Genomic DNA, 27070 nt, shown 5'->3' with positions numbered 1-27070 from the left:
TGCCCACGCAGCCCAGTTGCCCTCTCAGGGTGCTGAGAGTCAGTGGAGTGTGGACAGTGAGGCTTCGAGCTCTCGGTTCCTCGTGCTGGCTGACAGTTGAGTGAATAGAATTGCATTAGATGCCAGGCTACCTCATTATTCTTATATCCTTATAGAGCCTTTTTTTTTTTTGGAGTGGGCAGGGAAGTAATCCTCTGTGTTTTGGGGTGCTTTTTAGTTTTTTCAAATGAAAGCAACTCTGAGCAAGTAGTAAACTTTCCCTCCTTCCTGTCATCTCTGTTTCCAAATAAGCCATGGGCGTACTCCGTGACACAGCTCCTGGGATCGTGTGCTATGAATTCATGTGTGTGCTGAGGGACACCATCCACTCTTGACCTACGTTTTATTCCTTGCCTTCAGTTATCTATTTCCCTCAAAGGTCTCCTAGGGAGGGAGTCAGCCAAGCTCTGAGTGAGTTACTTGGGTTTGTGGAGACGCAGAAGGACGGACCTGAAGTTCTGCCAGGCTGCATTTGGTCCCTGGGATTTAGGTTTGTGTAGAATGCTCACTTGAGACACAAGGGCTGTTTTCTTCTCGGAGCAAGTTTCTCTCGGGACGACCCCACACGCTCTGGAATGTTCGGTGCTTCTTCAGAAGGTGTGCTGTCTAGAAATTATGATAATGGAGGCTCCCCACTCTACACCCCAGAGGCCTTCTGGTGGGGTGGTCGTTCACCTGTGTGCACACACGAGAGGCACTTGGAGGAGGGCCTTCTGTGCACACACGAGAGGCACTTGGAGGAGGGCCTCCGTACACAGCCAGGGGTGCCCCCCCAAAGAAGTCCGTTGCCCTGGGACTCCATGATCCTCCCCTGTTCAGCAGTGCTGCCTCTGTTTTAATAGTCCTCATACCGACAAGGGCCTTTAGCTCCTTCCTATGCTCCGGATCTGCTGGCTTCTGATACTTGATTACTGTGCTTCCACTGGTTTTCTTTGACCCAAAGCTCCATTCCAGTTGCGCCAAAAGCCAAGGAAACAGCTCTGCACCCAACGCCTGGCCCAGGTAGGCAGCCACAGCCAGGTGCCCGCACACGGCATGGTTCTCTTCCGAGGCTCTCAGCCACCTGGGGCATCAGTCCGTGAGCCGTGCTCATCGCCTCTGGTGGCTGCTTTCTGACAGGTCGCCCGCTGGTCCTCCCATTCACAGGTCCTCCCTGTTTTGGAGGCAGACCCTCCCCTTTTGGAGAGTCTGCCTCCTCAGTATAGTCAAACTTTCCTGCTTGTCTGCTTAATCACGCCAGCTCTGCCGGTCCCTTTTTACTCTCATTCTTGGCTCAGAGGTAGATGAACCATCTGTGCCTCTCACACAGTTTGCTGAAATAGCCTCCAGGCAGATTTTATGGTTTTTACGTTTTTTACTTTAACCTTCAGCCTGCTGTTAGCCATTTTCTTACAGTTTTAAAAGCAGCCTCTTTGGGAAACGATTGTCTCTGCATGATTTTTCCAGAGCTCCTGGAACTGGAGAGGGGGCTGCTGCTTCCCACAGAGCTCTGCTGAGGTCGCCGGGCGCAGTCCCCTGAGGCAGAGCCCAGGGGGCGGTCAGCCCTGACAGGGGCCATCGGCCCTCTGTTTGGGGGCTCTGGAATCGTGATCCACACCTCTCTCATTTCGAAAAGCCCTGTCCACATCACCCGGTTAAGTGATTCTGCCAGCTCTTTTACGTCCTGAACAACAATATGCCTTTCCAGGTGTTTGCAGGCCATATGTGTCAGGTGTTTGTACCTCAAATTTTCCTGGAATCCCATGAAAGCAAACTTAACCCTCTACATCAGGAAGGCACAAGGCGAGCAGTTCAAGCACCAGCCACTCCAATAGAAGAAGTTGGGGCTTTCCACTCCCGTCAAGAGTTGCCGTCTCAGAAACCCACAGGGGCGGTTGGACCCTGTCCTATAGGTTCGCGGAGTCAGAATTGACTGGATGGCCGTGAGGTTAGGTGGTTTAGCGTTTAGGTCAGGAAGGTAAGTTCTGAACGACTTACCCACCTATTTTCTTATCACTGCGTTTCTACACAGCTGCCACCATGATCCTGGGCACGCCAGTGAGATGCCAGGCTGAAACAAAGCCGGCAAAGACCGGGAGGAGAATCCCCGCCCTCCTGCCACACAACTGTGCCCTGAGACTCGCCCTCTGCTGTTGGCCCACGGACATGCTGTTTCCGCTTTATCCTAGCCGTGAGTCTGGGGACATGGGTGTCAATTAGCACTTCTCTGTCCCAGGACTGATCACCGCCCACACTTCCTCTCCGCCCTCACATCCTTGTGCCAATGGCTGTATAATTCTCACCACTTACTTATAACACAACCACCCACCTTCCACGGGGGGGGGGGGGGGGGGGGGGGGCTCATCAACCCTTTTTTGTGGCTCTCCCCATCAAAAGTGACTTACCCCATGTAGATGTCATCATCTAAGCCCCTCCGTCAGATCAGAATCACCCCATTCTCTCTCAAACCAGTTTCCTCACCCAATCTCTTCTCTGTTGTCATTCTTGCTTTTCTGATGTATTTGAAACCTTAAAACCATTAGGTTCTAATTATTACGACCACTGTTACATTACTGCTGATTTACAAAAACGTGTTAACATTGAGAGATGATAAACTGTCAACATCCTTCCCCCTTTGAAGTGCATGCATCCTCCTCCTGTGCTAATTCTAAAATCGTGGAGCTGAGGAGACAGAGGCCGCCAGGCAAGCAGCAAATCCCCTTGGGTTGGGAGATGGCAGGCATGAATTCTCACATGCATGAACAAGGAAATGGAGAACCAGGCTCATAATGCCAAGAAATATTTGCTGGTGGTTTATTTTCTTCTTTGAAGGTAAGCCTGATGCCTTCGCAGAGAACTTAAAATGCTCCCTCCAGCAAATAGCAAATCGGAGCTAGTTTGAGCCGCGTGAGCCTCTCCACAAGAAGCCTTTCCTTCTCCACTTTCCCTACTGAGCATGCCTGCACCCTTCGGGCTTCCGCGCCTCCGGGCACCTTCCAGACCTTCTGATGAGTAGGGCCTCTCCTAGCATGTCAGCATCCCTCTGATCACAGCACGTGTGTTCATAATTAGATCAGGGTCTTCCCCTGCTGGACTGTAAGCTTCATGAAGGCAGGGCCAGGTTTTTACTGGCCACTGGCATTCCTCTGACTGGCACGCAGTGCCTGAACCCGCAGCTGCTCCGTGGACGCTTGCAGAGTGCATAACTAAATGCGCTGATTACTCAGTTAACAACGGTCAAAGTTGCAACCCGCACGTCCTCTGCTCCTTGGGCCGCCTGAATTTGATGATTCCGCTTTAGACTACACCACCATTCTTTTGAATCTTCTCCTTTCCCTTCCGCTTATCAGTTTTCGGACACAGAGAAAATAGCTTTCCTATAGGAGCACACGACCTCTTGAGTGGCAGCAGCCTTATTGCAGAGCCAGGCATCTGCCATTTCATTCCAGCATGGCTTTGGCCAGCATCTCGCAGGCAGCTTATACCAGTGCAACTACATCCTGGGATGTCTGCTGTTCTAAATTGTTTCTCTTCATCAATGGGGGTCTCTAATAGCTCACCACAATCCTTTTGTCTAAGGCCAGTGCAATCTGTGTTCTACAGAGCCCAAAATGAATAGGAGCCAGCATTTTATTCCTGTTAGTTAAGACTAGGGTTGATCCATCAGACCCACGTTCTAATAATCCAGTTTCTCGAACCAGCTGATCCTGGTGTAGAAAAGATAGTTCATATAAGGGCCCTATTATGAAAATGAACCACATTTTTCTCTTTCGGTTCACACTTGGATTCCAGGTTCCTTCTGCCACATGACAGATTCCTGTGTAAAGAGCCCACCCTTATGAGATCACCTCTCTCGCTCTCAAGAGGACATTTACTGGTACCTACCACAAGCCATCATTGTTACGCTCCCCTCTTTAATAGCAGCCAGCTACCCTTCCCCATGCCGACCATGGGCTTCAAGGAAAATGAGCCTCATCCCAGCCTCAGAGAGGAGCCCTGACTGGCTCTAACCAAAGCCTTCCATTCTCCTGGTCAGGGTCCTTAGGCCAGGCATGTGCATGTGCCGGAAGCACGGCCAGGGAGGGTGCATTTCAAGACTCTGGCTGAGGTTGCTAGGACACAGACACTGTCTCTTACTGGATGTTTCTACTAGAACCAGAGGGTTCTAAACGAAACTATCCCGTGGCCTCTGGGAGCTCACTTGGGAGATGTTCCACACACTGTACCATGAACTGCCAAAAAATGAACAAATCGGCCTTAAAAGAAAGAGAAAGGGGCCCCCACCACTGTCATTTCCCATGAACCTTTGAAGTCCCCTTGTGCAACAGAACGCTCCGGAGAAGCGTGGACAGCAGGACTTCAACTTGCTGACTTGGGACACAACCTCAGGAAAGGCTCCTTGTGTCGGAAAAAGGAAAAAGGACATCATGTTGGGTAGGGTTGAGGATCGCTGAAAACCATGGAAACCATCAATAACATAACCACAGTGAGCCACACGATAGCTACAGTGAATTTAGCTCTGCTAACACTCATGAAGGTGGCACAGGACCTGGCACTGCTTCATCTATTACTCATAAGGTCGCCGTGCGTCAGTGCCAGTTCACCAGTAACTACCAACGGCAGTGTTGGCAGAATACAGAGCTGGAAAGAAACGAGACCATGGCGGAAGCAAGTCACCACTGGATCAACCAGCGCAAACGCACACCTACTTCAGGCTTTCACAGTTCCGTCAGATAACAGATGCCTTTCACTGTTTAAAGGAGCCCTTGGTGGCACAGTGGTATGCGGTGGGCTGCTAACTGCAAGGTCAGCAGTTCGAAACCACCAGCCGCTCCTTGGGAGACAGCTGGGGTTCTTTACTCCCATAAAGAGTTACAGTCACAGAAACTCACCGGGGCAGTTCTACCCTGCCATTGACTTCATGGCAGTGAGTTTAGTTGTGGTTTATTGTTTGAACCCATTTGGGATGCAACTGCTGTTACTTACATGGGAGGTCCTAACTGATCCACCTCACAAGTAATCATCAGATGGCATCTACTCGGAGGATAAAATCAATTGCCGAATAATCCCTTTATCGAAATACAGCCCTGGCCAAGTTACCTTGTCCTCTCATCATGCTTCTCAGGGAAGAGCGTGGGAAGGCCCTGTCGACATGGTCGGGCCCCCAGCTTAAGAGACAGGTTCTGCAAGGGGCTTGCCTCCTAAGGCTGCCATCTCCCCACAGGGCCGGGGGTAGACTCCTATCTACTCTGTAGAAAGGAAACCCTGTTTTAGGAAGGGCACCACAGCATCTATCCTTGTTCCCTTTGCTCGCACACCTTGCCAAAAATTCTAAATTGGTTCAACACACTTTTGCTACTGGGAAGTGTTTCATAACCACCAATGAATAATTCCGTGAACAAGATATTTTTAGTTTTCCATTGCCAGACACACCCAATTTTGATGGGAGTGCTATTCCTTTTGCTTACACACTAAATCCTCCAAGATTTTAAGTCTTCCTGATTGAACACAAGCCCCATCAACAATGAAAGTCTATCCCTCACCTTGCTCACTGCCTTCCAAGAGCTGCCCTCACATCTCGAATCAAATCCAAACTACTCCATCTCAAGTCCACAGGACCTGGCCTATGGCCACCTTGGTCACCCACCTTCACCAACTCTAACCTTCTGGCCAAGCCTCTTCTGTACAGCCCAGCCTATTCCTCCTGCAGGACCTCTGTTCGTACTTGCTCCCTCTCCTCGTGAGACCCTCCCATAACCAGCTCCTCCACTTCATTCTGCCTCGACCTGCAGGCCACTCTTCAGAGATAACTTCTGGGATGGCCACCTGAACCCCGTCACTATCAATCCCTCACTCTGCTTTTTCTTCATAGCATTTATAACTACCTGGTAGCATATTATATATACAATGGCCCCCTTCTCCACAGGGGCTATGTTACAGGACACTCCCCTCCCCAGTCAATGCTTGAAACCACAGATAGTACAGAGCCCTATATATGTGATGGCTTCCTTTCCTATACATACCAACTATGATAAAATCCAATGTATAAATTAGGCACAGTGAGAGATTAACAGCGATACCTAATAACCAAAGAGAACAATCACTAAGTAAAATAAGAGTGGTGTGAACAGTGCCGTACTAGACAGTTGGTCTGGTAACTGAGATCGCTGCCAAGTGGCTAAGTGGCGAGTAATGTGTGCCATGTGAATACACTGAGCAAAGGGAAGATTCACATCCAGGGCCAGATGAGGCCGGATGGCTTGTGATTTCACATCGCTACTCAGAAAGGGGTGGGGAGGGGCACAATTTAAAACTTAGGAATTGTTTAGTTCTGGAACTTTCTACTTAACATTTTGGACCATGATTGACTGCAGGCAATTGAGGTCATTGAAAGCAACAAGGAGGGGCTGCTGTCTACTGTTTGACTATGGATTAGTAAACAGTTGAACACATGTATTATTAAAAAGATATCTTTACGGCAGGGAGCATATCTTTTTTTGCCATCATGTGCCCACCAGACGAAAAAGGTGCCAACACATTCTGCTGCTGTTAGGACTGGCTGCCACGGTTAGTCCCCTCCTGCCCCACCCCAGGATCAGTCATAGATGGAGCTGTTGTGACCCATTGGGCTCCATCAGCCAATTTTCAGAAAGTGGCCTTTGCTGCCTAGTCCCCCTTAGTAGGGAAGCTTCGCTAAGCCCTGTTCATAGCAACTGGCAACCTGCAATGGCAGACGGGTCTTGGCTGCACGGGCGGGGCATTGTCTGAGGCTCTGCCACGGAACCACCCATTTTCTCTCGGCGCATGATGGATGAAGTCGTTAGTTGCCATCAACTCAGCTCTGACTCACGGTGGGGCTCCCTACACAGCAGGACAAGATTGCCTGGTCCTGCACAGGTCCATAGTCATTAGCGTGGTTGAGCTCATTATTGCAGTTACATTGTCAATCTACCTTATTGGGGGGTATATTTTCAATGTGTCTTTAAAAAACAACAACTACTGGTTGAATAAAGAGGTAACAGAGTTAGGGTGCTTGGTTTTTGCTCTTATTTGTTTTTTAAGTTTGGCTAACAACAAAGAATCATTTTTTAAAAACAAGACCCCGCAAATCCCCCTTGGAAAGTCGTGTTGAACAAATCCCCCTTTTCTTGAACTAATTGTCCAGCTTCATGTCAACTGGCCACTGAGTCTCTTTGTCCCCAAAGAACTTGGCATCAATAACTGAAATAGCTTCGCCTTGTCGAGTATACAAGGTTACATCATGAAAAAAATTCCATGATCGTTTCATTCCATTTTCCCATGAATTTTTTGAAGCCTCCTCACATAATCCTACCAGATGATCACAGAAACCACTGACGCCTCCATCGCAGTTACACCGTAATTGAAAGGACATGAACTCATGTTCTCAGGGCAAGTTACGAGATACCATCTCACTTACTGCAGCCACACAGAAATCGCCCGCTCTGTGATGGGGTGGGTGCCCATAGAGCAGCTTCCCAGCCATCAGGGCTCAACCCTCCGATTACTACTGGGCACCACGTCCCTCAGAGACACGATTTTAGGGAAAGGGCCGACTCTCTTCAGGCTACCTAGCAAATCAGGAAAATTAAACACTAAGAAAATTTAAATGTGGATGACAAAAATAAAAAATAAAAACCAGACTCAAGTTATTTTACCCCCACTCCTCACTTAATCCACACTGTTAGGTTCCTGAGATATGGCCATTATGCAAAAGTTGGCATTTTGCACACACAAAAAACAAATGTTATTTGTTTTGTTTGTTTATTCGCTTTCAGACCACCCATTCGTTTGACATGTTCTTAAAGCCGGGCTGTGAGACTGGAGGGCCTAACCCACGTCACCTGCCTCCCATGCCAGGTCAGGGCTTCCCTCCCACCCTGCGGGCCCTACCTTCAGAGCTCAGAGCCTGCTCTGTCCTCTGTGCCTGGACAGTCACCTTTCAGCGAGGGTGCTGGGAGCCTGGCCTTGGGCACCGCCCACCGAGACAGAGACTTCCTGCCCATATCGGCTCACTTTTGGACGCCATTAAACTAGCACACCTTTCTTCCAAACACCCTCTCCACGGTGCCTTCCTCCCTCCCTCCCTCACCACCTCACAGCCGCTCTGAGCTGTAGGGCCTCAGCCTCATGGGAGCTGAGGAGCCAAAACAGGCACCCGCTGGCCAGGTGCTGCCTTCGCGTCTGCCTGGAAGCCGTGGCCACAAGGGAAATGGCCCAGCCAGGCAGCTAAACCTGGCGACCCCACCAGCAGAGGGGAGTGAAGGACAGAGGGCAGCAGACCCCAGCTGGTCCTGCTGGTCCTGGAGGAGACCCACAGACCGGCCTGGAGGGAGGAGGCGCTTGGCCACCATTGCTGCTTCTGCAACGGGCAGAGTAGTGAGCTAGCAGAATTTGTTTGCTACTGTAAATGACAAATGCCCATTCATGAGACAGTCGATAATGGAGGCTTGGCTGTATTTAACTCATAAGTTCTACCACCTCTTCGGAAAAATAATCGTTCCAAAGCCCAGGCCGTTGGTTTGGTTTCTCCTCCCCACCAAAGGCGGCGAAGCACTTTTAAGCCCATGCCTGCATCTCTGTGAAGGGTTCTCCGATGTGCTCCCAAATCGTTCTCATAAATCAGCATAATGTTTTCAGAGCACACTTGGAAGTTAAAAAAAAAAAAAAATCCTATTAGAAGATGAATTAAGCCGAACACATTAATGTCTGAATTTATGACAGGAGTGGTTAACCCTAACCGCAGCAAACCAATGAGGGCTGTTTTACCACCACAGGGCGAATCCAGGCTCCCCCCAACTAAGTAACTTTGACATTTCCGGGGTGTTTACTCTTGACTGGATTTTCATCGTCAGAATGGCTTACAAAGACAGCCCAGGTTAGAAGAAATAAAACTCGTGAGCCTACTCACGCCACGTTATAAAGAAATGTTATTTTAAAATAGTCCCATAGCCTCTGATTTGAAAATAGCCCTCCCAGAAGCCACACCAGTAAGAACGGGTCATCTTTGGACCAGACTCGGCTCTGCAGCATTGAGCAAAACTCGATATCGATGTTCCGAGCCTGAGATCCCAAATCTGCCGAGCCTTCTGTTAGACATGAGACAACAACACCATTCGGGGAGGTTGTGATTACTGGACATCGGCTTCCAGCCTCAGCCATCGATTCCCTCTATCTTTGCTAAAGACTACAGGAGTTCCATTTAACTAGAGTGCTCAGTAAATTGCAGCCGGGTTGAAGCATCTTTTATGGATTCATTAAGCCATTGATCGGCCTGCTAGTGCTCACAGGAGCGCCCAGCTCTGGCCCCCAGCCCATGTTCACGGAGTATGCGATAGACGATGTTTGTAGCCTCCGCAGGCAGTATGTCGGGAGGCGTCAAGCCCCGTGGCATGCGCAGTCACCCTAAGAGCGGATTGGAAGAGAGGGACTTTCCACTCTGGGTCCCGACTGCTGGAGCAGAGATTAAATGGTCATCCGCAGCCAGGTTCTCTTTATTTCACCCGGCTCTGTGATCAGATGAGCACAGAGCAAAAGAGCCCAAGGGACAGAGATGTCCACATGGCTGGCTCAGAGCAGGGTTTTGCTTATGTGCATGGAGGCTACCCAGAGGTGCTGGAATCTGGGAGAATCACACAGAAGCCATGGTACGCTGGGGACTTTGCATCTGCAGCGTGGGGGCCCTGTCTGGTGGCTAGAGGTTGCAAATGCAGATGAGAGAAATTCCGGGCTCAAACTAGTCCTTTAAAACATCTCAAGGCCAGCCACCTGCCTTGTCTTCTGTGTATGCACTGATTTAGATTGTGAACATTTTCAACCAAGCATTTGAATTAACAGGGTATCCTAACCGCAGCCCGGGGACAATGCAAAATTGTTTTCTCTTGGGTGTTCATGGAACCTTGTCCTCCCTCGGTCTCTATCATGAGAGACTTGGGAGCCCTTCCTTTATAAGTCCGACACAGAGAGTAACTCTGAGCTGGATGCCTTTTAGGATGGGAGAGGCCTGAAAAACACCTCCGAAATCATTCTTAAAATGTTCATTCCTTTGATCCACCTGGACGGCGGGAAGAGAGACTGGGCCACGCGAGTGATCGAATCGATCAGGAGAACGCACATCCCGAAGAAACAGACGCTTTCTTGATCATCTGTTTCCCGGAGCTGCCCACTGCCCAGACAGGCAGCCGGCCGAAGCTCCCCGAGCACACACATTCATCACTCGGCAGCCAGCGGCAGTCACCAGAACACAATGTGGCAGATGCAATCTGACACCGCGGGGCACATTAAAAGGGAGCGTGCCTTCTAGATGGATTGGATAATTACCTACAGTTCAGATGAGAAAAACTTGATTGGAAGTGTAGAGCCTTGGCTACCACCAGACGGATGCGCAGAGATTTACTGGGTCTGAAAATTAGCATCCGTGTGTCGATAGCCCCGTGTATTGATCCCCAGGAACCAGATGCAGGCCTGTGGAAGGCCCGCCCCTCCACTCGTGTTCACTGCCGAGAAATGTTCAGCACGGTGGCGGCGTGAAGTCGTCAGAGGGATTTTGTTCATCTCTCCCCATTTAATTCAAAATATCTACTGTTACTCAGATTGGAAGTCCATTCTAGGTAAAAAGCTGACACCACTCCTCCTTCCCCTCACCTCCCACAATCTCCCGAAAACAGAGCTCCTTAGAAACAGCAGTGGTTAGTCTCCTTTCCTCTCATCAGTACAAAGGCACTTGCTCTGTTCAGCCCATGCCCCAGGGTTCTCCAGCGCTTGGCATTGACTTTAAACTGACCTTCGCTATACTTCCCTGGCCAGAGCCGCCTTCCTGCTCTAACACCACCCCATGCACTTCACCCCTTTCCCCCTCTTCTGCTCCTGCAATTGCTTTTCACGAGTTTTCATTCCTAGCACCTTGTCCACATGCCCTCCCACGTTTCAAAACACCCGCCAACAAGAAACCAATGGGAAATCTCTGAGTAGGGTGTCCCCCTCCCCAACCCCCACCCCCTCGGAGTTGGCTGGACACACTTTTTGGTGCTGGAGCCAACAGAGAATGCAGCTTCCTGGCCCACAGCCTGAAGTTCTGGAGGAAATGGCCACCATGTGAAAAACATGGGCAGGCTTACAGCACAGCTCCAGTGGGCCGTGCAGAACCAAGGCAGCCACGTGATAGTCGCACGCCAATGTGAGTGCTCTCTGGGAGCTCCAACTTGTGGGCCAAGGAAACTGTCAAGCAGAGGCCAAAGCTTTGGCCTGAGCCGCAGGCAGTCAGGGGGCATTAATTGCAAGTAATTTCTTAATGTCCTTCTGCAAACTTTCAGGAATGATAGCGATTTTGCAAATTAAAACTTGCAATTGTTTAAAAAGGAAAAAGAAAAAAAGCAGGTAAGTTAATCACTGGATTAACAGGGCAATTGTAACACATTTTTTCTGCATTGCTAGTTTCTATAATTAAGTCAGAAACCAAGACACCCTTCCCAGGATACCTTCAAGTTGACTAAAAAAGTACCAATAGCCTGTATCGACATAAAATGTAATTCCAAGTAAGGCGATGGGACCTGCCAATGGGCAAGAGGGTCTTCCGGAGGAGATCACTTCTAGGAACTCTCTCTACATGTAATGTAGCCAGTGATATCGTTGGAAAGTACATGTTGATGCAGCGTTATACTTTTCTCAAAAGATATTTATGTTGGGGGTACAATATTGTGAGGACAGCTTAATGACAGTGTTTGCTGTCTAGACGACCTCTGATGTTTAACGGACCCTTAGCTCTTTGTGCATCTCGGATTCTTCCAACTGTGGTCTGCTGAAGTACAGCTGGATATGTGAGAAGTACTTCTAACAATTTCTGTTGGAAATTATGGAGACAAAAACTAGAACAAGGAGGCAAAAAGGTGTGCCCTTGGGAGTCTGTGTGTGAGACCAGGCCAGCTTCAAGGCCACTGATTCAGCTGGAGATCTGAACAAGCAAAGACAACACCCACCCCTGCATCCACTGCCTGACTTGTCGCCCATGTGTCCTGGGCTTGGGGTTTCCTGCTGGAGTTGGGGGTATTGGTTGAGAAATGGGGTATTTTCCATGACAAAAGGGAAAAGGTCATTTGGGGGGAGAAACCATTTTATCACAGACCTTTGCAAATGACCACGACACATGGTCTTGCTTGTTTCCCCCTTGTTCAGAGAGAGAACATTTACAGCGACCTCTCCTTAGGAAAGAGGTGTTTGAAGCATGCTGTGCAAAGCAGAGCTCATCCTAGCAGGTCAGACCAAACATCTGCACAACCCTCGCATCTCTGTGACTCTCCAATTCCTAGGCCAACCTCTACGCTAAGAACTCTTCTCAGGTGTCTCTACGGGGGGCGGGGGCCCTCTGAAGGGCCTGGGGACAGAGTGAGCCATCTGTTAGTCTCCGGAAATGTCTCTAGGACATTAAGTAATGAGATTGACTCGCCATTGGCCATCCAATGCCCATCAGCTAAAAAAAGTGTGATTCGGTTTTATCATCCAGTGTTTCAAAAACTTGTGAGCCAGTAACTGAGCCTTTAGGGAATACAGGTGCTACATCATTCGAATTAACCCGATTCACTTCCCAGAGCCAACACCCCCAAATGTGTAAGCTGGTAGCTAGATTCCTTAACTGGAAACAGGTGTCATGCCTGGCCCCTCCAGCGAAAGTATTCAGCAGAGGTCCTCGGAAGAAAGCCTATTGACTTGGAACAAGCCAGACAACTCTTCGCAGAAAAAGTTCAATTCCATTTGGAAAGGGAACCTCCATGCTGTAACTGGTTAACTTGACTTCAGTCCGTCCCAGCTCACTCCATGGTGCCAGGGCTTCTGGGAGACTTCTGTGGCATCTTTACCCTAACTCATTCAGCAGACACAGAGACCCAACGAGGAATGATGGTTCAGTAAGCAAATGAAATTTAAAGAGCCAATTTGCAGTGGGCCTGCATTTGGAGAACTGGGCTATTTTTGTCCTTGTTTTTAGCAGCAAATCAATTCCTGCCTAGATTCAGGAGCATTTGTGAAGAGGATCGCAGGGAAACTGCAGGCACAGCTGTCCAATTTACAATCGCAAATGCAGGTGTTGCTCAGGCACAAAACAGAGGTCAACTGAGTGCTGCTCCTAATTAGCTACCTTTTCTACTCAGATCTTTCTCTGTAAAGTTATGCATGCAATTTGGGCTCCAACTCAGAGACCATTCTTTTTTAGATCCCAGCATGCTATCCAGAAAGAAATGGGGTTGTCATTGTAAAGCATAATCCACAGCATAGTTAATTTTTACGTTTTTTTAATCTACATTATACCTAAGGCAAAATTCTGTTCTGCACACACATTAGTCTCTTCATTTTCCAATTATGCCTCCATATTTAAAGGTGTAGGGTTTTGTCATAAAAAATTTTTTTTCATGTAGGAATGGGAAAAATTTGCCCTTTGTCTAACATTAAGAAATTCTATAATTTTAATAATGAGGGCTAACACCAGTAAGATGTGGTTCTACGACAAGACGTTGCTATCGTTTTCAGTGGGGAGCACCATGGGGCTTATAAAAGAAGTTCTTAGAAATGGCAGGATGGAGACTAGTATCTAATGTAATCCATTAGGAAACCCAAGCCCTCAGAGAAATGACCGCAAAATCCTATCAGTTAACAGAACTGCAGCAGCCGTACATGTTTATTGTAATGCAATATAATATTGGTGCAAAGATAACCCTTTCAGAATTAGAAGAGGGGGAAAAAAAGAACCCCGCAGGTGATGTGACCAGTTAATTTCTCTACTTGGAAATGGAGAGCACTGGCAGCACTCGGCAATACATGAATAAGCATGACATTGCAGCAGAGACATGTATGGCATGTACACTGATGGGCTGCAGGGGTCTGCAGCAATGTCACTGGCTACCCATCAAGCCACTGTGACTGCAGCTTTAGCACACTGACCAAAGGCCTACCCCAATTATCTTCTGATGAGCAACTGAACGGGACTGATCCTCCACCCCCACCCCACCCCTGCTGAGAGATTGCCTGCGGTGAGTATTCCAAACCCTGCATCTGTGACCCACTTTTCACAAATGAAGGCTGAGAAGTTAAGGGCAGTTCAACTTTACACCGAGGTAACAAATGCTAACCATGTGATCCTAAAATGCTAAGTGCCTCTAAGGTTTCCTAAAGTGAAATTGCTGTGCAAGGTGTATCGTGTAGCATCGGGGTTGTAACAAATTCATCTCGGCTAGATTTGACTCACTATCAGCAGCAGCCTGTCAGGATTCAAACCCATAAGCCTACAACATGGAAGAAAGACAAAAACCCCTGTTCTAGAGCCATCCTCTGGAATGGAATGCAAAGTATTGTGTTGTGGTAAATAGGACTTTGAAGAAGAAAGCCCAGAGCTGAGAACTCAGCCCGGGAGATGGGGTCTTGGGGACCATCATATTTCTCTCACATTAAAACTAAGTGTGGCTCCCCAAGTATGCTGCTCCACCCTCCTCCCCAGCCCCCACCCCCAACTCCTCCCCAGGGAAAGTGAACTTGACCGGACTGAGGACTGGGGTCTAAAAGGATTCCAAACCATTTCCTCACCTGCCTCTCAGTGTTGGTGACGCTTATGAGCCTCATCCTTCGTGACTGCTACTAAAAGTCCACCCCAGTGAAATTCTGCAGCCTACTTCTTTGGGCATGAGGCTGTTTTTGTTTTTCGGGCAGGAGGTGATGTGCTGCCACAGAGCTCCTTGGCACGCAGGTAGCCCACGAAGAGCAGGGCAGGACGGCCGACATCTATCAGTCGGTGTGGTTTTTGGTTTTTGTTGTTGGGTGTTTTTTTCAATCATAATTGTTTGCTTCAAGAAAGGACAGATTTTGTTCTTGCATTATGGAAATGGAAATGCTTAGCGGAACGTGGATGATTTTACTAATGAAGTAAGCCCGTTACAGATCAATGGTCAATTATCAAGGCCTGGCAACTGATTTCAGGGATTGGTAACAGAATGCTATAGCTTCTCTAAGGGTTAAAATATCAGTGGTGGTGTATGTGAGTGTGTGTTGTGTTGCGACTATGGAAAACACCATGCATTCCATTTTCCATAAACGGTGGTTAATAATCTCCTAAATGGTCATTTTTCGACCCTGAAATGTCTTTTAACAATAAAGCCAACCTCTAACTGCGGCGGTCCCTGTGTTCATCAACCAAGCCTCCTCCTAACGGGTGGCTCATCTTGGTGCATTAATCAATCCACCGTTCCACTGTCTCACCTGTTCTCAAAACCCATCATTTTTAACACGATTATAAGGTCACTCTTGACTAGAATATATGGGTCAGTTTTTGGAAAAAAGCAAGAGCGATCTTTCCATTGGGAATCGGTATTCAACTGGGTGAACTAAAGCTTTCTGGCCATGCTCAGGTGGCTAGTTCCTGGTCCTGTTATAGAAATCTCTCCCACTTAGCTTGAACGTACTCTAGTCTGTGCATGACTGCAGGAGACACTGTCGCTCAGGGTGCCAGCTGGGGTCCCCGCGTCCTCACCCGATTCATTCAACCTCTCAGAATTCAAACACCAAGCCAAGAGAAACTGAAGGGCAGGGTACACAGGAGAAGGGGTGGGGGCGAGGGTGGGTTAGGGTACTTATTCCAAAAGGTTATGTGTGGCAGAAGGAGAGAGCAGACAAGAGAGAAGGCGTCGGAGGGCAAAGCTCAAAGGGCGCCGTGTCCTCGGCTCGGAGCGGAAAGGCACTGGCGCACTGGTGCGGGGAGGCCTGCGGAAGCTGGCGCGCGCGCGCCGTGCTCTTACCTTGTTCCTCTTGAAGTAGGCGCGTCGGCAGGCCGCGAAGCACTTCTCGCTGCAGAAGCTTTTCACGTCGCTGCCCATGCTCAGGGAATAGCGCTTGATTCCCACTTTCTGGCACCAGGCACACATTATTTGTACATTTGACACATCATCTTCTATAACAAAAGTATAAGAAAAATGTTCATATCAGAAGCAAACATCCCTTCAAACGTAAGACACACCCTGAACCTGACAGAAGCTACTCAGGACTCATTTTAAATGGTTTCTGTCTCACACTACTTCCGGACCTGGTAGGACAGCCAGCAGCTCTTAAGGGGAGTGGGGGGGCGGTGACAGGGGGGTGGCTCAGTTCTTGATTTTCCCTCTTTCTTTCTTTCATTTTCTTCCTTCCTTCCTTCGATCCTCCTCCTTTCTTTCTGTTCCTAAATTTCTAAAGGGCATCGTGGACTTAAAAGCCAGAGCATGGCTACAGAGGCCTGAGGCAGGTCCCAGGGCTTCTTAACCTGGTTAAAGTACATCATCAGCCTGGAGAAACCAGCCCCGGGACTAAGGAAGCTTGTGAAATGACCCCTTTCGGTTGGGGTCCTGCAGAAAGCTGATAGGCTCGGCATTTCGGGGAGGGGAGGGTCGACACTCGGAGGGACCCCATCCATGTGGTGATTAATGCCTTGTGAAACCTGACAACCAGGCGCTGGGCTCAACCAGGACGTGTGCCCTCGAATCGTTGGTGATTTGGGGGCGTTGTTTCCTTTTGCAACAAAGCAATTCCAGATGATGTGCTTGTTCTGAGAGGGATAGAAGTGAGTGGCCAGATTGTGGTGGCAGAGAGGGATGGTGGGCTGCCGGAGCAATCTCCTAGGCGCTGGTCCCCTCGGGGAAGCCGGGCCTGGCTTCCGTTCTCCTCCACGGGACGGGCTCATGTTGCCAGGATGGAGGGAGGGTAACGGGGATGCCAGCCAGGAGACCCCAGGTCCCTCCGCTGCCCACATCCTTCTCAACCAGACCGGCGATCTCCCTAGTTCCACCCCGAGTCATGAGGATGCTCAGACAAGATCTAGGTTGAATGCAAACATTTTAAATATTTAACATTTTCTCTCTTTTCCTTCGGTGTGAGGAGAAAACAGACTCAACGGGTTCATGGTAGCACTGATACAAGATGGCTTTTAAATGTTCGTGGAAAAGGGGGAATTGAAAGCTAATGCCGTTCTTCCGTGAACTTTTTAAACCAAAGATTTAGGTAAGAAGACATGAAACAATTGCCATGGAGAGAAGCAAATGGCAGAATGATGGGAAGCACAGATCAGCCTGAAGAGCTAGGGGTGAGAGAGGCTTTACGTGAAAGCCTAAGAAATATTTCCTCGCTGTCTCCCAGGGGCTTTTGTTACAGCTTGAATTTTGTCTGTCCTTCCAATGGGCAGTGTGTGGGTATGACTGACTGCAACTACTAGCCTCCTCTCTGGTTCCTTTATAGATTTTTTTTTTCTTTTGTACTAACCCAGGTTCATGCTCCAGACCTGGGAGGTAATCACAAAATCCCCCAAACAAGCTCTGGTACAGTGCTGTCTGATTTTTGAATAAAATCCCCCAAAGACTAATTGCTAAGCATGGATGGTCCTTGAGTTGTTGACACATTCGTGGTTCATAGAATCTGCCATGCAATCACTCCATTTCCAGGGGAAAGATTTGGTTGGAGGCAGTGCGGTCACCAGCCTGCAACATTAGCAGCAGACTAATTTGTAGTGCAGCGATAGAGCTCTATCCCCCTGAGGGTCATCGCTCCGAACTGTGCACAGGGCTTTATTTACCTTAATGGAATAAATATTGTCACTTTAATGATCTACATTTTATTTCACAAATTACATAGTGATTTATTGTTAATTATCAACCGAGACCATGTGAAAATGACCTTTCATTTTAATCAAACATCTTTTGAAAACATAACTTTCTTTCGGTGGAGTCAGAGCACATTCATCCGGATTTCGTATAATTACACATTTTGTAATTTGCTCTATTTAAAGAAAGCCTCTATTTCGTACGATTCCTAGCATGGCACCTGTCTGCACATAGACATTTTACAGGGCAGGAGAAATTAGCAAAGCTCTATAATTTGCTTTGAAGGGGGAGAAGTTTTTAAAATCTGATTAGAAAGTCAGTCTTTAAAAATAACCACCAGTAGGTACTACACTAACTGTGACTCCTAATTGTTTCTATTTTCCCCAATGGATAAGCTGCCGGGACCCCTTAAGTTCCTGAGAAAAGAGGTAACACAGCAGACGCTCACAGCTGAACCAAGAGCAATAAGCCCGATTCTGGTGACATCGGTGAATGAAGACCATTTGACAGGGGCATCACATGGCCTCACCGGCTCAGTAGGGAGGCCTCACTTCCCCAGGAGCCACCCGAGAGTGTGCATCGGGCTCCCTCATTGTTTCTTTATTAAATATTCTGGTTAGGGAGACAAAACATAGAGTTTTTAGATCCTAGGTCTTTATTGTGGGCTCAAACTGAACTGAGAGCAGTGCTGAGACCCAGCTGGGTGCTTCTCCTCCTCTCTAAACTGCAGGGACGATGCTGGGGGGCAAAACCACAGCTTGGAGGGCACGCCCATGCTTGATCCCAAGGGCAACAGAGAGAGCCACTGGACAATTTTATAGGTGAAGCAAAAGTACTTTTGTAGACAGACGTAACCAATAAACCAAAAAAGTCAATATATTTTTTTTTTAAGATCATTTGTGTTAAGTCATTCTTACGACCAAGTCCCAATCTGGGAAGATGAGGCAGAAGCAATTGTGCACGTTTGTGTCTGGCAGTTAGAAAACACTGAGAAGGGTGGTTGGCATCTGTCTTGTTGAATAATGCAGCATTCCCATCCATTATTCTCATCACATTCCATTTCATACGAGCAAATACCTTGGAAAACTTCCATTAGATCTCCCCCTTTTCTGTCATCAGATTGGTACCAAAGGCTGCTGATCCCAAGCAGCGTGTGGAAGGTGGGTTATCCCCAAAGCTCACGAGAACATTCCCGTCATCTCGGTCTCCTCTTCTTATGAAAGTCATTTCTGGTCATATGATATTGAAGAAGCCAGGAAAGACCTAGATTATTTTAGTAAGGTGGTTGCTACATTACTTTCAGCAGCTAACACAGAGCTGAAAAGTCTCTTGCCAGCCATGAAGCAGTGTCCCCATCTTAACAATAAGACCACACCCCTAGGACAGCGTGCCTTTCTTAAATCCATAAATCCAAAGGGATTGATCATTTCGATAATCGCATCTTGACCCTACCTGGAATCTGAGAGTGGCATTGATAACTGATTTGGGCCAACTCGAAGACCCCAAGCATGTTTCCATTTCCAACTTTATCTGCTTAGAATTGGTTTGGCTCGCTGTTCTTTACTGTGATTTTTTTTTTAAGTTAATTCTTCAAACTACAAAAAAAAAAACCTCCCAGCTTATATTTACACCAAGTGGTTTGTGCCGTGAGAGGCGAGAGGCTACTTCCAAGACACTTCACATAGTATCTTTCTCCTTACAGAAAAACCTGTGTGTTTTTCATAATGAACAATGCCACAACAAACACAAAATGTTTAAACCATTAAATCGCATTCCCAAAGAGAACGGTTTGTATAACATGATAAAATTTTCATATGATAATATCGCATAAATATGCATCAGTCAAAATATGCATGTTTCAGTTAATCATGAAAAGTTTGTACCACCTCTTTAGAATTTAATTAAGCAGAGTGTTTGAGGGCATTTTCTTTCCAGTCTAATGTTGAAAGAACTATAGAAACATGTTTTCTACTTTAAATCCCAGAAGGGGAAGTTCAGATTAATCACTCTGAGATGAAGTCAAAATTGTATTCATTTATTACAGTGCACAGAAGTATGAGATCAAGCACTTCTGGGTGCCTCGCTGAAGCTGTCTGAGAAGTTGCCTTATCTGGGGACTTGTAAAGGAAGAATGGCTATTGGTCAGTAATCGTCTAGGGGTGTTTGGAGTAACTGCGAACAAACACCTTAGGTTACCTGACAAGAACCCTCCTCTCGCCCCACCCCCCACCCCCAATCTACTACCCACTCACTGCCACAGAGTCGACGCCGACTCACAGTGACCTTGCAGGCCAGGGAGAACTGCTCCTGTGGGTTTCCAAGACTGGAACAGTTGACAAGAGGAGAAAGCCCTTTCTCCCGCAGAGCCTCTGGGGGGTTTCAAACTACTGGTCTTGCTGATCACAGCCCGGGGTGTAACCTATGCCACCAGGAGAGTCTTAATAGACTCCTAACGATTAAACTGTCGATTTACCATCCTTTGTAACTCCCATAGGATTATACTACTGATGGGAAATTCTGGAAGTGCGAATACTGACTGTTGATGCCAAACTCTTCCAATAGTTCCCAGAATGCGCACATGCAGACACTCCTTTTTACAACTAAGTTGCACCTGGAACAATTAGCCAGGGAGTTTGAGGGGACTCCTGCATGCCACACACACCCCCAAACTGAAGGTAGGGCCTGAGCACCAACCACCCTTTCCGACCATCTGTGGGAGCATTTAAGAATGGAATAAAGGCACCGCCTATAAGGTGCTCAGAGAACGACATTAGTGTTTGCTTCCTTGACAGCCCTCTGGGAACTATTCCATTTGAAACACCTTGAGACAGTCCAATTTAAATGTCTATAGAGTCTTCCAAAGGCTTCTGTCCAAACCCTTATGTTCTAGAAGTAAGTACACCAGGAGACTGTTGGAGAAAGCCAGACCATTGAGCCAAGAGGACAATGAGCATACTAGCGGTTCTCCAATAGTTAGTAGGTGGCAGGCACCATGCAAAGTGCTTTAAATCTATCATATTCCATCTTCATCTCAACCACTCATCTGAATGCAGGAACAGACCTTATCCCCGTCATGCGGATGGAGCACCCGGGTTTGGAAGCTAAGTAACTTATTTCAAAGCACACACTGACCATAGACCAAAACCCAAATGAAAGCTAGAACCCAAGGTCTTGGGCTCTACATCCTGCTAGGTAAAGGGGCACTAAAAGAGAGGAAGACCCCCAAGAAAAGATGGAAGGGCACAGTGGCTGCAACAATGGGCTCACGCGCAGGGACCATTGTGAGGCTGGCGCAGGACCGGGCAGCGTTTCGTTCTGCTGTGCAGAGGGTTGCTATGGGCAGGAACCAACTCGATGGCACTAAGAACACTACCTCCACCTACAGACCGCAGCCTTGCTAACGTGAGTGTGATCACACACCATCCACATAGACTTCTCTCCACAGGAAGCCCTAAAAACCGTCACAGATACGGCCACTCAGAGGGCATGCTGCTCTGTGGCACACTGTACAAGAACGTGGACTCCAAATGTCGTTGAGGAGATAGTTGAAGTGTTACTCACTATTGTGGATTGATTTTTTTTAAAAAAAGGTACAGGCCAGAAGCACAAACCTTTCCTTAACATCGATTATGGAACAAGGATTTCATGTACACATCCCACCTGAAAGTGCACCAGCAGGTACACATTAAGCATTAAGACAGAACAGTAATAGTTGGAGGACAGAAAACAATGACGCTCTCCAGAAGGAAGCAATACTTTGCCCACCCTTCTCTCTGTAAGGAGGCTGGATCATAGCTGAACATCATTAAATGGCCTTCACGTGAGTAGACTGGGCAGGGTGGGGGGTGAGGGGGCAGGGGCAATCTAAATCTATAGTTAGAAGTGTGCTGATAAGACTGGGGATAAACACAACTGCTCAGTAATAGATTAAATTCTCCCATTCACTCAAAAACTCACTACCTAGAAGGACAGGGTCGAATGGCCCCTGTGGGTTTCCGACACTATAACTCTTTACAGGCATAGAAAACCTTGTCTTCCCCAGCAGTGCGGCTGGTGGCTTCGAACTGCAGACCTTGCAGTATCCACTACATCCCAGGCTCCGTAATTCTCCCCTTGAAAGGTCATGTCTTTGTTTCGTATCCCCAACACAAATCCAAATTCCTGAAGGCAAGGAGGTGCAATACATGTGCATCTTTGCCAATGATTTGTGCGTTAGAATGAGAGCTTCTCATGGGGAAGTGTGGAGCTGGGCTGAGGAAGACTCAGAGGACGACGCGAACAGGATGGGGTTCCAGAGGGGAACTCACGGGGAGAGTTGGGACAGTCTTCCAACTGGGTTGACAAAAAGTCTTCACTCTTTTGCTTTTGAGTGTTGTTGCCAGGTGCTCTGGAGTAAAGTTTAGCTCCTGGAGACCAACATAACATGCTGTACACCATAAATACTGTCCGGTCTTGTTCAAGCCTCGCAGCTGTTGCTGTTTGACCCACTGGGATGAACTTGTTCATAGAAAGCTTCCTGCTTTTCACTGACTGTATTTTACCATGTCCTTCTCCCGGGACTAGTCCCCCGATAACATGTCTGAAGTACATGAAATAAAGCCTCACTGCTACAACACTTTCTGGCTGTACTTCTACCCTCACTTAATAATCTTCATCCAAGCCAGCATTTAAAGGCATTAATTCTTCTTCAGCCTTCCCTTTCCGTTGCTCAGTTTTTGCACGCACAAGAGGTGCTGAAAAATAGCATAGTTTAGGTCAGGTGTGCCTCACTCTTCAAGGTGACATAGTTTTGAACACTTTAAAGAGGCCTTTTGCAGCAGATTCGTCCAATACATCATTTGCTACCTTGACTGTTGCTTCCATGGGCGTTGCTTGTGGATAGAAGTAAAGTGAAATCCTGACGACTTCCATCTTTTCTCTGCTTATCATGATGTTGCTTATTGGTCTAGTGTCAACATGGCCGCTTTCTTCAGGTTCAGGTGCAACCCACAAGGAAGGCTTCGGTCTTTCCTCAAGTCCTTTCTTCTTCACTTGCAGCACACCAGGCTTTGCTGCCTGCGTGTTGTTAGCGAGTCTTCCTCGAGTGCCCACGCCACATGACTTCAGGGAATCCAGCTTTTCAGGTCATTTGCTAAACACACAGATTGAATAACTATAATCACACAGCTGTCCTGTCTCCAGCCACGTGGCATTTCCTTCTCTGCTCAAATGACTGCCTTTGATCTGTGTACAGTTTCCTCGTGAGCACAAATGAGTGCCCTGGAAGTCCCATTCTTTGCAGAGTTGTCCCTAATTTGTTAGGAGCCACGCATTTGAATGCCATTGCAAAGTCAATACTATAGGCAAACATCTTTCTGGTATTCTCTGCTTTCAGCCAAACTCTATCTGACATCAACGATGAAAAGATCCATTCCGTGTCCTCTTCTGAATCAGCTTGGATTGTTAGCAGTTCCTGTTGATGTTTTGCTTAAACCATTTTTAAATGATCTTCGGCCAGATTTCACTGGCATGAGATACTAATGATAGTCGATAATTTCTACATTCTGTTGGGTCCTCTTTTTTAAGAATAAGCACGCATATGGCTCTCTTCACGTCAGTTGGCCATGTAGCAGAGACGAGTGAGCACCTCCAGTGCTGCATCCCAAATGGAATTCTGTCCATTTCAGCAGCCTTTTATTTGCCAATACCTTCCATGCAGCTTGGATTTCTTTCAATACCATTGGGTCTTGATCATATGCTACCTCCTCCAATGGGTGGACACTGACCAGTTCTTTCTGGTACAGCGACTGTGTATTTCTTCCATCAGTGGATGCTCCCTGCATCATTCAGCATTTTGCCCATTACAACTCCTTCAGCCTGAGAAACGCTCAGCCTGCTCTTCTCTTTGGATTTGCTAATCGCAGGTCTTTGCACATTTCATTATAATACTCTGTCTTCCAGAGTCAGCCTTTGAAATCTTCTGCTGTCAGTTCTTTTCTATTTCTTCTGTTCGTTTTAGCTACTCTGCATTCCAAAGCAACTCTGTGTACATCTATTGTACTCTTTTCTTTCTTGCTGGTCTTTCTAAGGAACTTTCACTCTCCGGTGGGTGTATGATGTCATCCCGCAACTTGTCCGTCCGGTCTTCAGTCATTAATGCTGAATGCGTCAATTCTATTCCTGAAATGTCCTCCAAATTCAGATGGGATATGCTCAAGGTCATACTTTGGCTCTTTTGGATGTGTTTTCATTTTCTTCAGCTTCAAGTTGAACTTGATTATGGGCAATTGATGGTATGTTCAACAGTCGGCCTGTGGCCTCGTTCTGGTGGATGCTGAGCCTCTCCAGCATCTCTTTCCACAGATGTGTTTGATTTGTTGTATGTATATCCCACCCAAGGAGGTCCATGTGTATAGCCGCTCTTTTTGTTGTTGAAAAAGGTATTTGCAATGAATAGGTCATTGGTCTCCCATACTTTAATTTTAAGATCTCTGACTTCGTTTCTATCCCCAAGGCCGTATTTTCCAACTACTGATCTATGTCTTATCTATGATTCTGTTTAGCCCAGGACACACAATGACAGCAACCAGATGAAGGCAGAATGGGGAGAGCACAGGGGAGAGGGAGCGACACTGAGATCACACTGTGGCACAAGGGCAAATCAATTATTTCCAGAGTACCTTTTATACATAAGCATAAAGCACAGTTGAAGAGGTGGGAGGAATGCAATATAGCTAGAGATTTCTGGCAAAGAAAAACAACGGGCAGAACTACTTAGTATGCCAGTTTCAGGGGAGTTTTGGTTGGTTGGTTTGTCTTTCAAGCAAATGAAGTAATGAATGTACACTGATTCGTAAACCTAAGTCACGGCTCTTAGAATGACAGTGAGGTGAAATCCAGGGAGACGGCGACAGAGGGTGTGGGCAAAAGAGCTAACACTGCCCCTTTGGCTGTATGCCCTGGGAATGCCACTCACAGGGATATTAATGCTTGTTCTAACTATAGCTGTGGTGAGGCTCCAGTGAGAGGATGTATGCACACTATATATGTAAATGCTCCTTCCTAAGAGTTACTGGCAACTGGAGCCACAGAGAAGGCTAGGGTTCGGCTGTGTGCAAGCCAGAGTGGAAGAGACGCAAGGAGACCAGGCACCAGTCTCCTCAATCACGTGTCCCTCCTAGGGGTGACACCTGCAGAACCACTAACTTCAGATACAAAGAACCACCCAGTAACTGGTTAAATTTCACTAACTCTGATGATTTAAGAGTAAATCCATTAGAGGGAATAAAAGCCTCACTTACAGTTACTCGGGTTGAAGAATTACTTAATTTGAATTCATAGCTGACAAGGTGTTGCCAAATATATCACCATACTGCCTGATATTCAGTAATTAATAGATGGGAATTCTTTGCAATTATTACATCAAGGATCTGCACATGGGTAGATCTTTTTCTTCTTTTCTTGCTTAGTACCTGAGAAGTCTGCTCTTTGAAAAGGTATCATCGTAAAACCTGAAAATGTCAGCTGGTTTGGAATGGAACTATCAAAAATTCTCACCCAGTAGAGGCTAAACTAATATAATTTCATTGTGTTAATTCATTAAGTGGATAGATGCAATTAAATGATGTAGGTTCCATACAACTGTCTGAGTCTTGGTAGTATCTAAAATTACCCCTGCTTTTCTTTTGAAAATAGAATCATGTAAAGAGATTTTAGGAGTTTAAATAGTCCACCCCCTCTACACATAACAGTAGTTAACACAGTAATGAAGTACAAATCTCTATACATAAATTAAAATTTGATTCCAATAAAGTTTAAAAAGGGTGCTTATTGTACAAAATTATTTAGCACATAAAATTCCAAGTAATATAATTTAAGATACATTTTTAATAAAAGAAATAATTTTTTAATTTTTAAATAAATAAATTTTAAATTTCCCAGTGGAGCATGTGTGTGTGTGTGTGTGTGTGTGTACATGCCTATACAAGAGAGCTTCAAAATGTTCAGGGGTATATGGAATTAAAGAATAATGAGAGCTTTACGAGAAGTTTTTAAAACCCCTTTATCTATACACATATAGTTTATTCTGGCAGCAATTGGAATCTCAGCCAGAGTAAAACTGCCCCTGTGGGTTTCTGGGCTCTAATCTTTATGAACCCTGGTAGGACTGTGGCGTAAGCGCTGGGTTGCTAACCTCGGAGTCGGTGGTTCAAACCCACCAGGCCCTCTATGGGATAAAGATGAGGCTTCCTGCTGCCATAGAAACTGACAGCCTCAAAACCCCCATATAGGGTTGATTTGAATTAGATTGGGCTCCGTGGCCATGGGGCTGGGGTGGGGGGAATCTTTATAAAGCAGATTACCAGACCTTCCCCACCCCACCCCACCCCCGTGCAACCACTGAGTTGCATCCTTTCAGTTAGCAGCCAAGTGCTTAAGTACTGTGCCACCAGGGACACAGAGAGAAGTAATATACATTTGTGTGTATGTGTAGCACACAAAGATTATACACACACACACAACTGTGTGTAAAGGATATGATTCCAGAAAGAATTAAGCCATGGCATGCGAGTCCCAGGACTAGGGGTCAAGAGTGCTGAGTTGATTGAGACCTGGCCCTGCTCCCAATCAGAAAAGTGTGTGGATCCCCCTAGGCCAGGAAGGCAGACTGCAGTAAGAAAGGTTCAGGGAACAGTCCAGGCCCAGAGGGCATAGCACCAAGCTGGGTCCTGGAAGAGCTGGAGGGGGAGAGGGTTCAAGAGCAAAGAAAGGGCCGAAGGAATGGCAGGAGTCAGGAAGCAGCAGGAAGGCTGAGGGTGCCCAGTGGTCCTCAAGTGCAGCCAAGCCTGTGCCCAGGGAAAAGCAGGGCATTAGGGTGGGAAGGAAGTGGGGGGCGGGGTCTCAACAAGGAGCTTCCTGGGATGTCATTTTGCTATGGGAAGGGGTTGGGTTTCACTCTGGATGTATGAGGAGATCAATAATGTTTCTTAGTAGGACTGCGCTGAGATAAATCACTCCAGAAGTGTGGATGAGAACTCGGACAAAATGGAGTCCAGATGCCCCCACAGAGCCTCAGTGACAACCGTGAGAGCCAGGACCACATCTTCACTTTTGCACGTTCGGCGTCTAGCACATGACTGTGCTCAACCCATGGTGCACGCATGAATGGACAGGTGTGTGAATGAATGCATGTAATCAGAGGAGAGGTCATAAAGCACTGCAACTAAAGAGGGGCGGTGGACATAAAAAGGGGAGGGCAAATAAAATTTTTTTGTGTATATGTATTTTTTATGTATTTAAATTTTTATTTATTATTTTTAATCATTTTATTAGGGGGCTCGTATAACTCTTATCACAATCCGTACATACAACAATTGTGTAAAGCACATTTGTACATTCATTGCCCTCATCATTCTCAAAACATTTGCTCTCCACTTAAGCCCCTGGCATCA

General features: G+C 47.1%; 1 protein-coding gene across 3 annotated transcripts in view; it reads right to left on the bottom strand.

The window, feature by feature from the left end:
* LOC101657756 (sine oculis binding protein homolog) overlaps nucleotides 1–27070 on the bottom strand; it is a 206149-nt gene that overhangs the window by 129743 nt on the left and 49336 nt on the right. For all 3 annotated transcript variants that reach the window (XR_006680514.1, XM_045294709.1, XM_045294710.1), the window contains exon 4: nucleotides 15810–15961. Coding sequence is in view for 2 of the 3 variants with exons in the window: in XM_045294709.1 (XP_045150644.1) it covers nucleotides 15810–15961 (152 nt within the window). In the remaining variant the exon portion in view is untranslated. The remainder of the gene's footprint in view (nucleotides 1–15809; nucleotides 15962–27070) is intronic.

The sequence above is a fragment of the Echinops telfairi genome, unplaced genomic scaffold (genome assembly GCF_000313985.2).
Source record: "Echinops telfairi isolate 266 unplaced genomic scaffold, ASM31398v2 ScPeMD7_3533;HRSCAF=4204_0, whole genome shotgun sequence".
NCBI lineage: Eukaryota > Metazoa > Chordata > Mammalia > Afrosoricida > Tenrecidae > Echinops > Echinops telfairi.
This window is presented reverse-complemented; position numbering and strand designations above follow the sequence as displayed.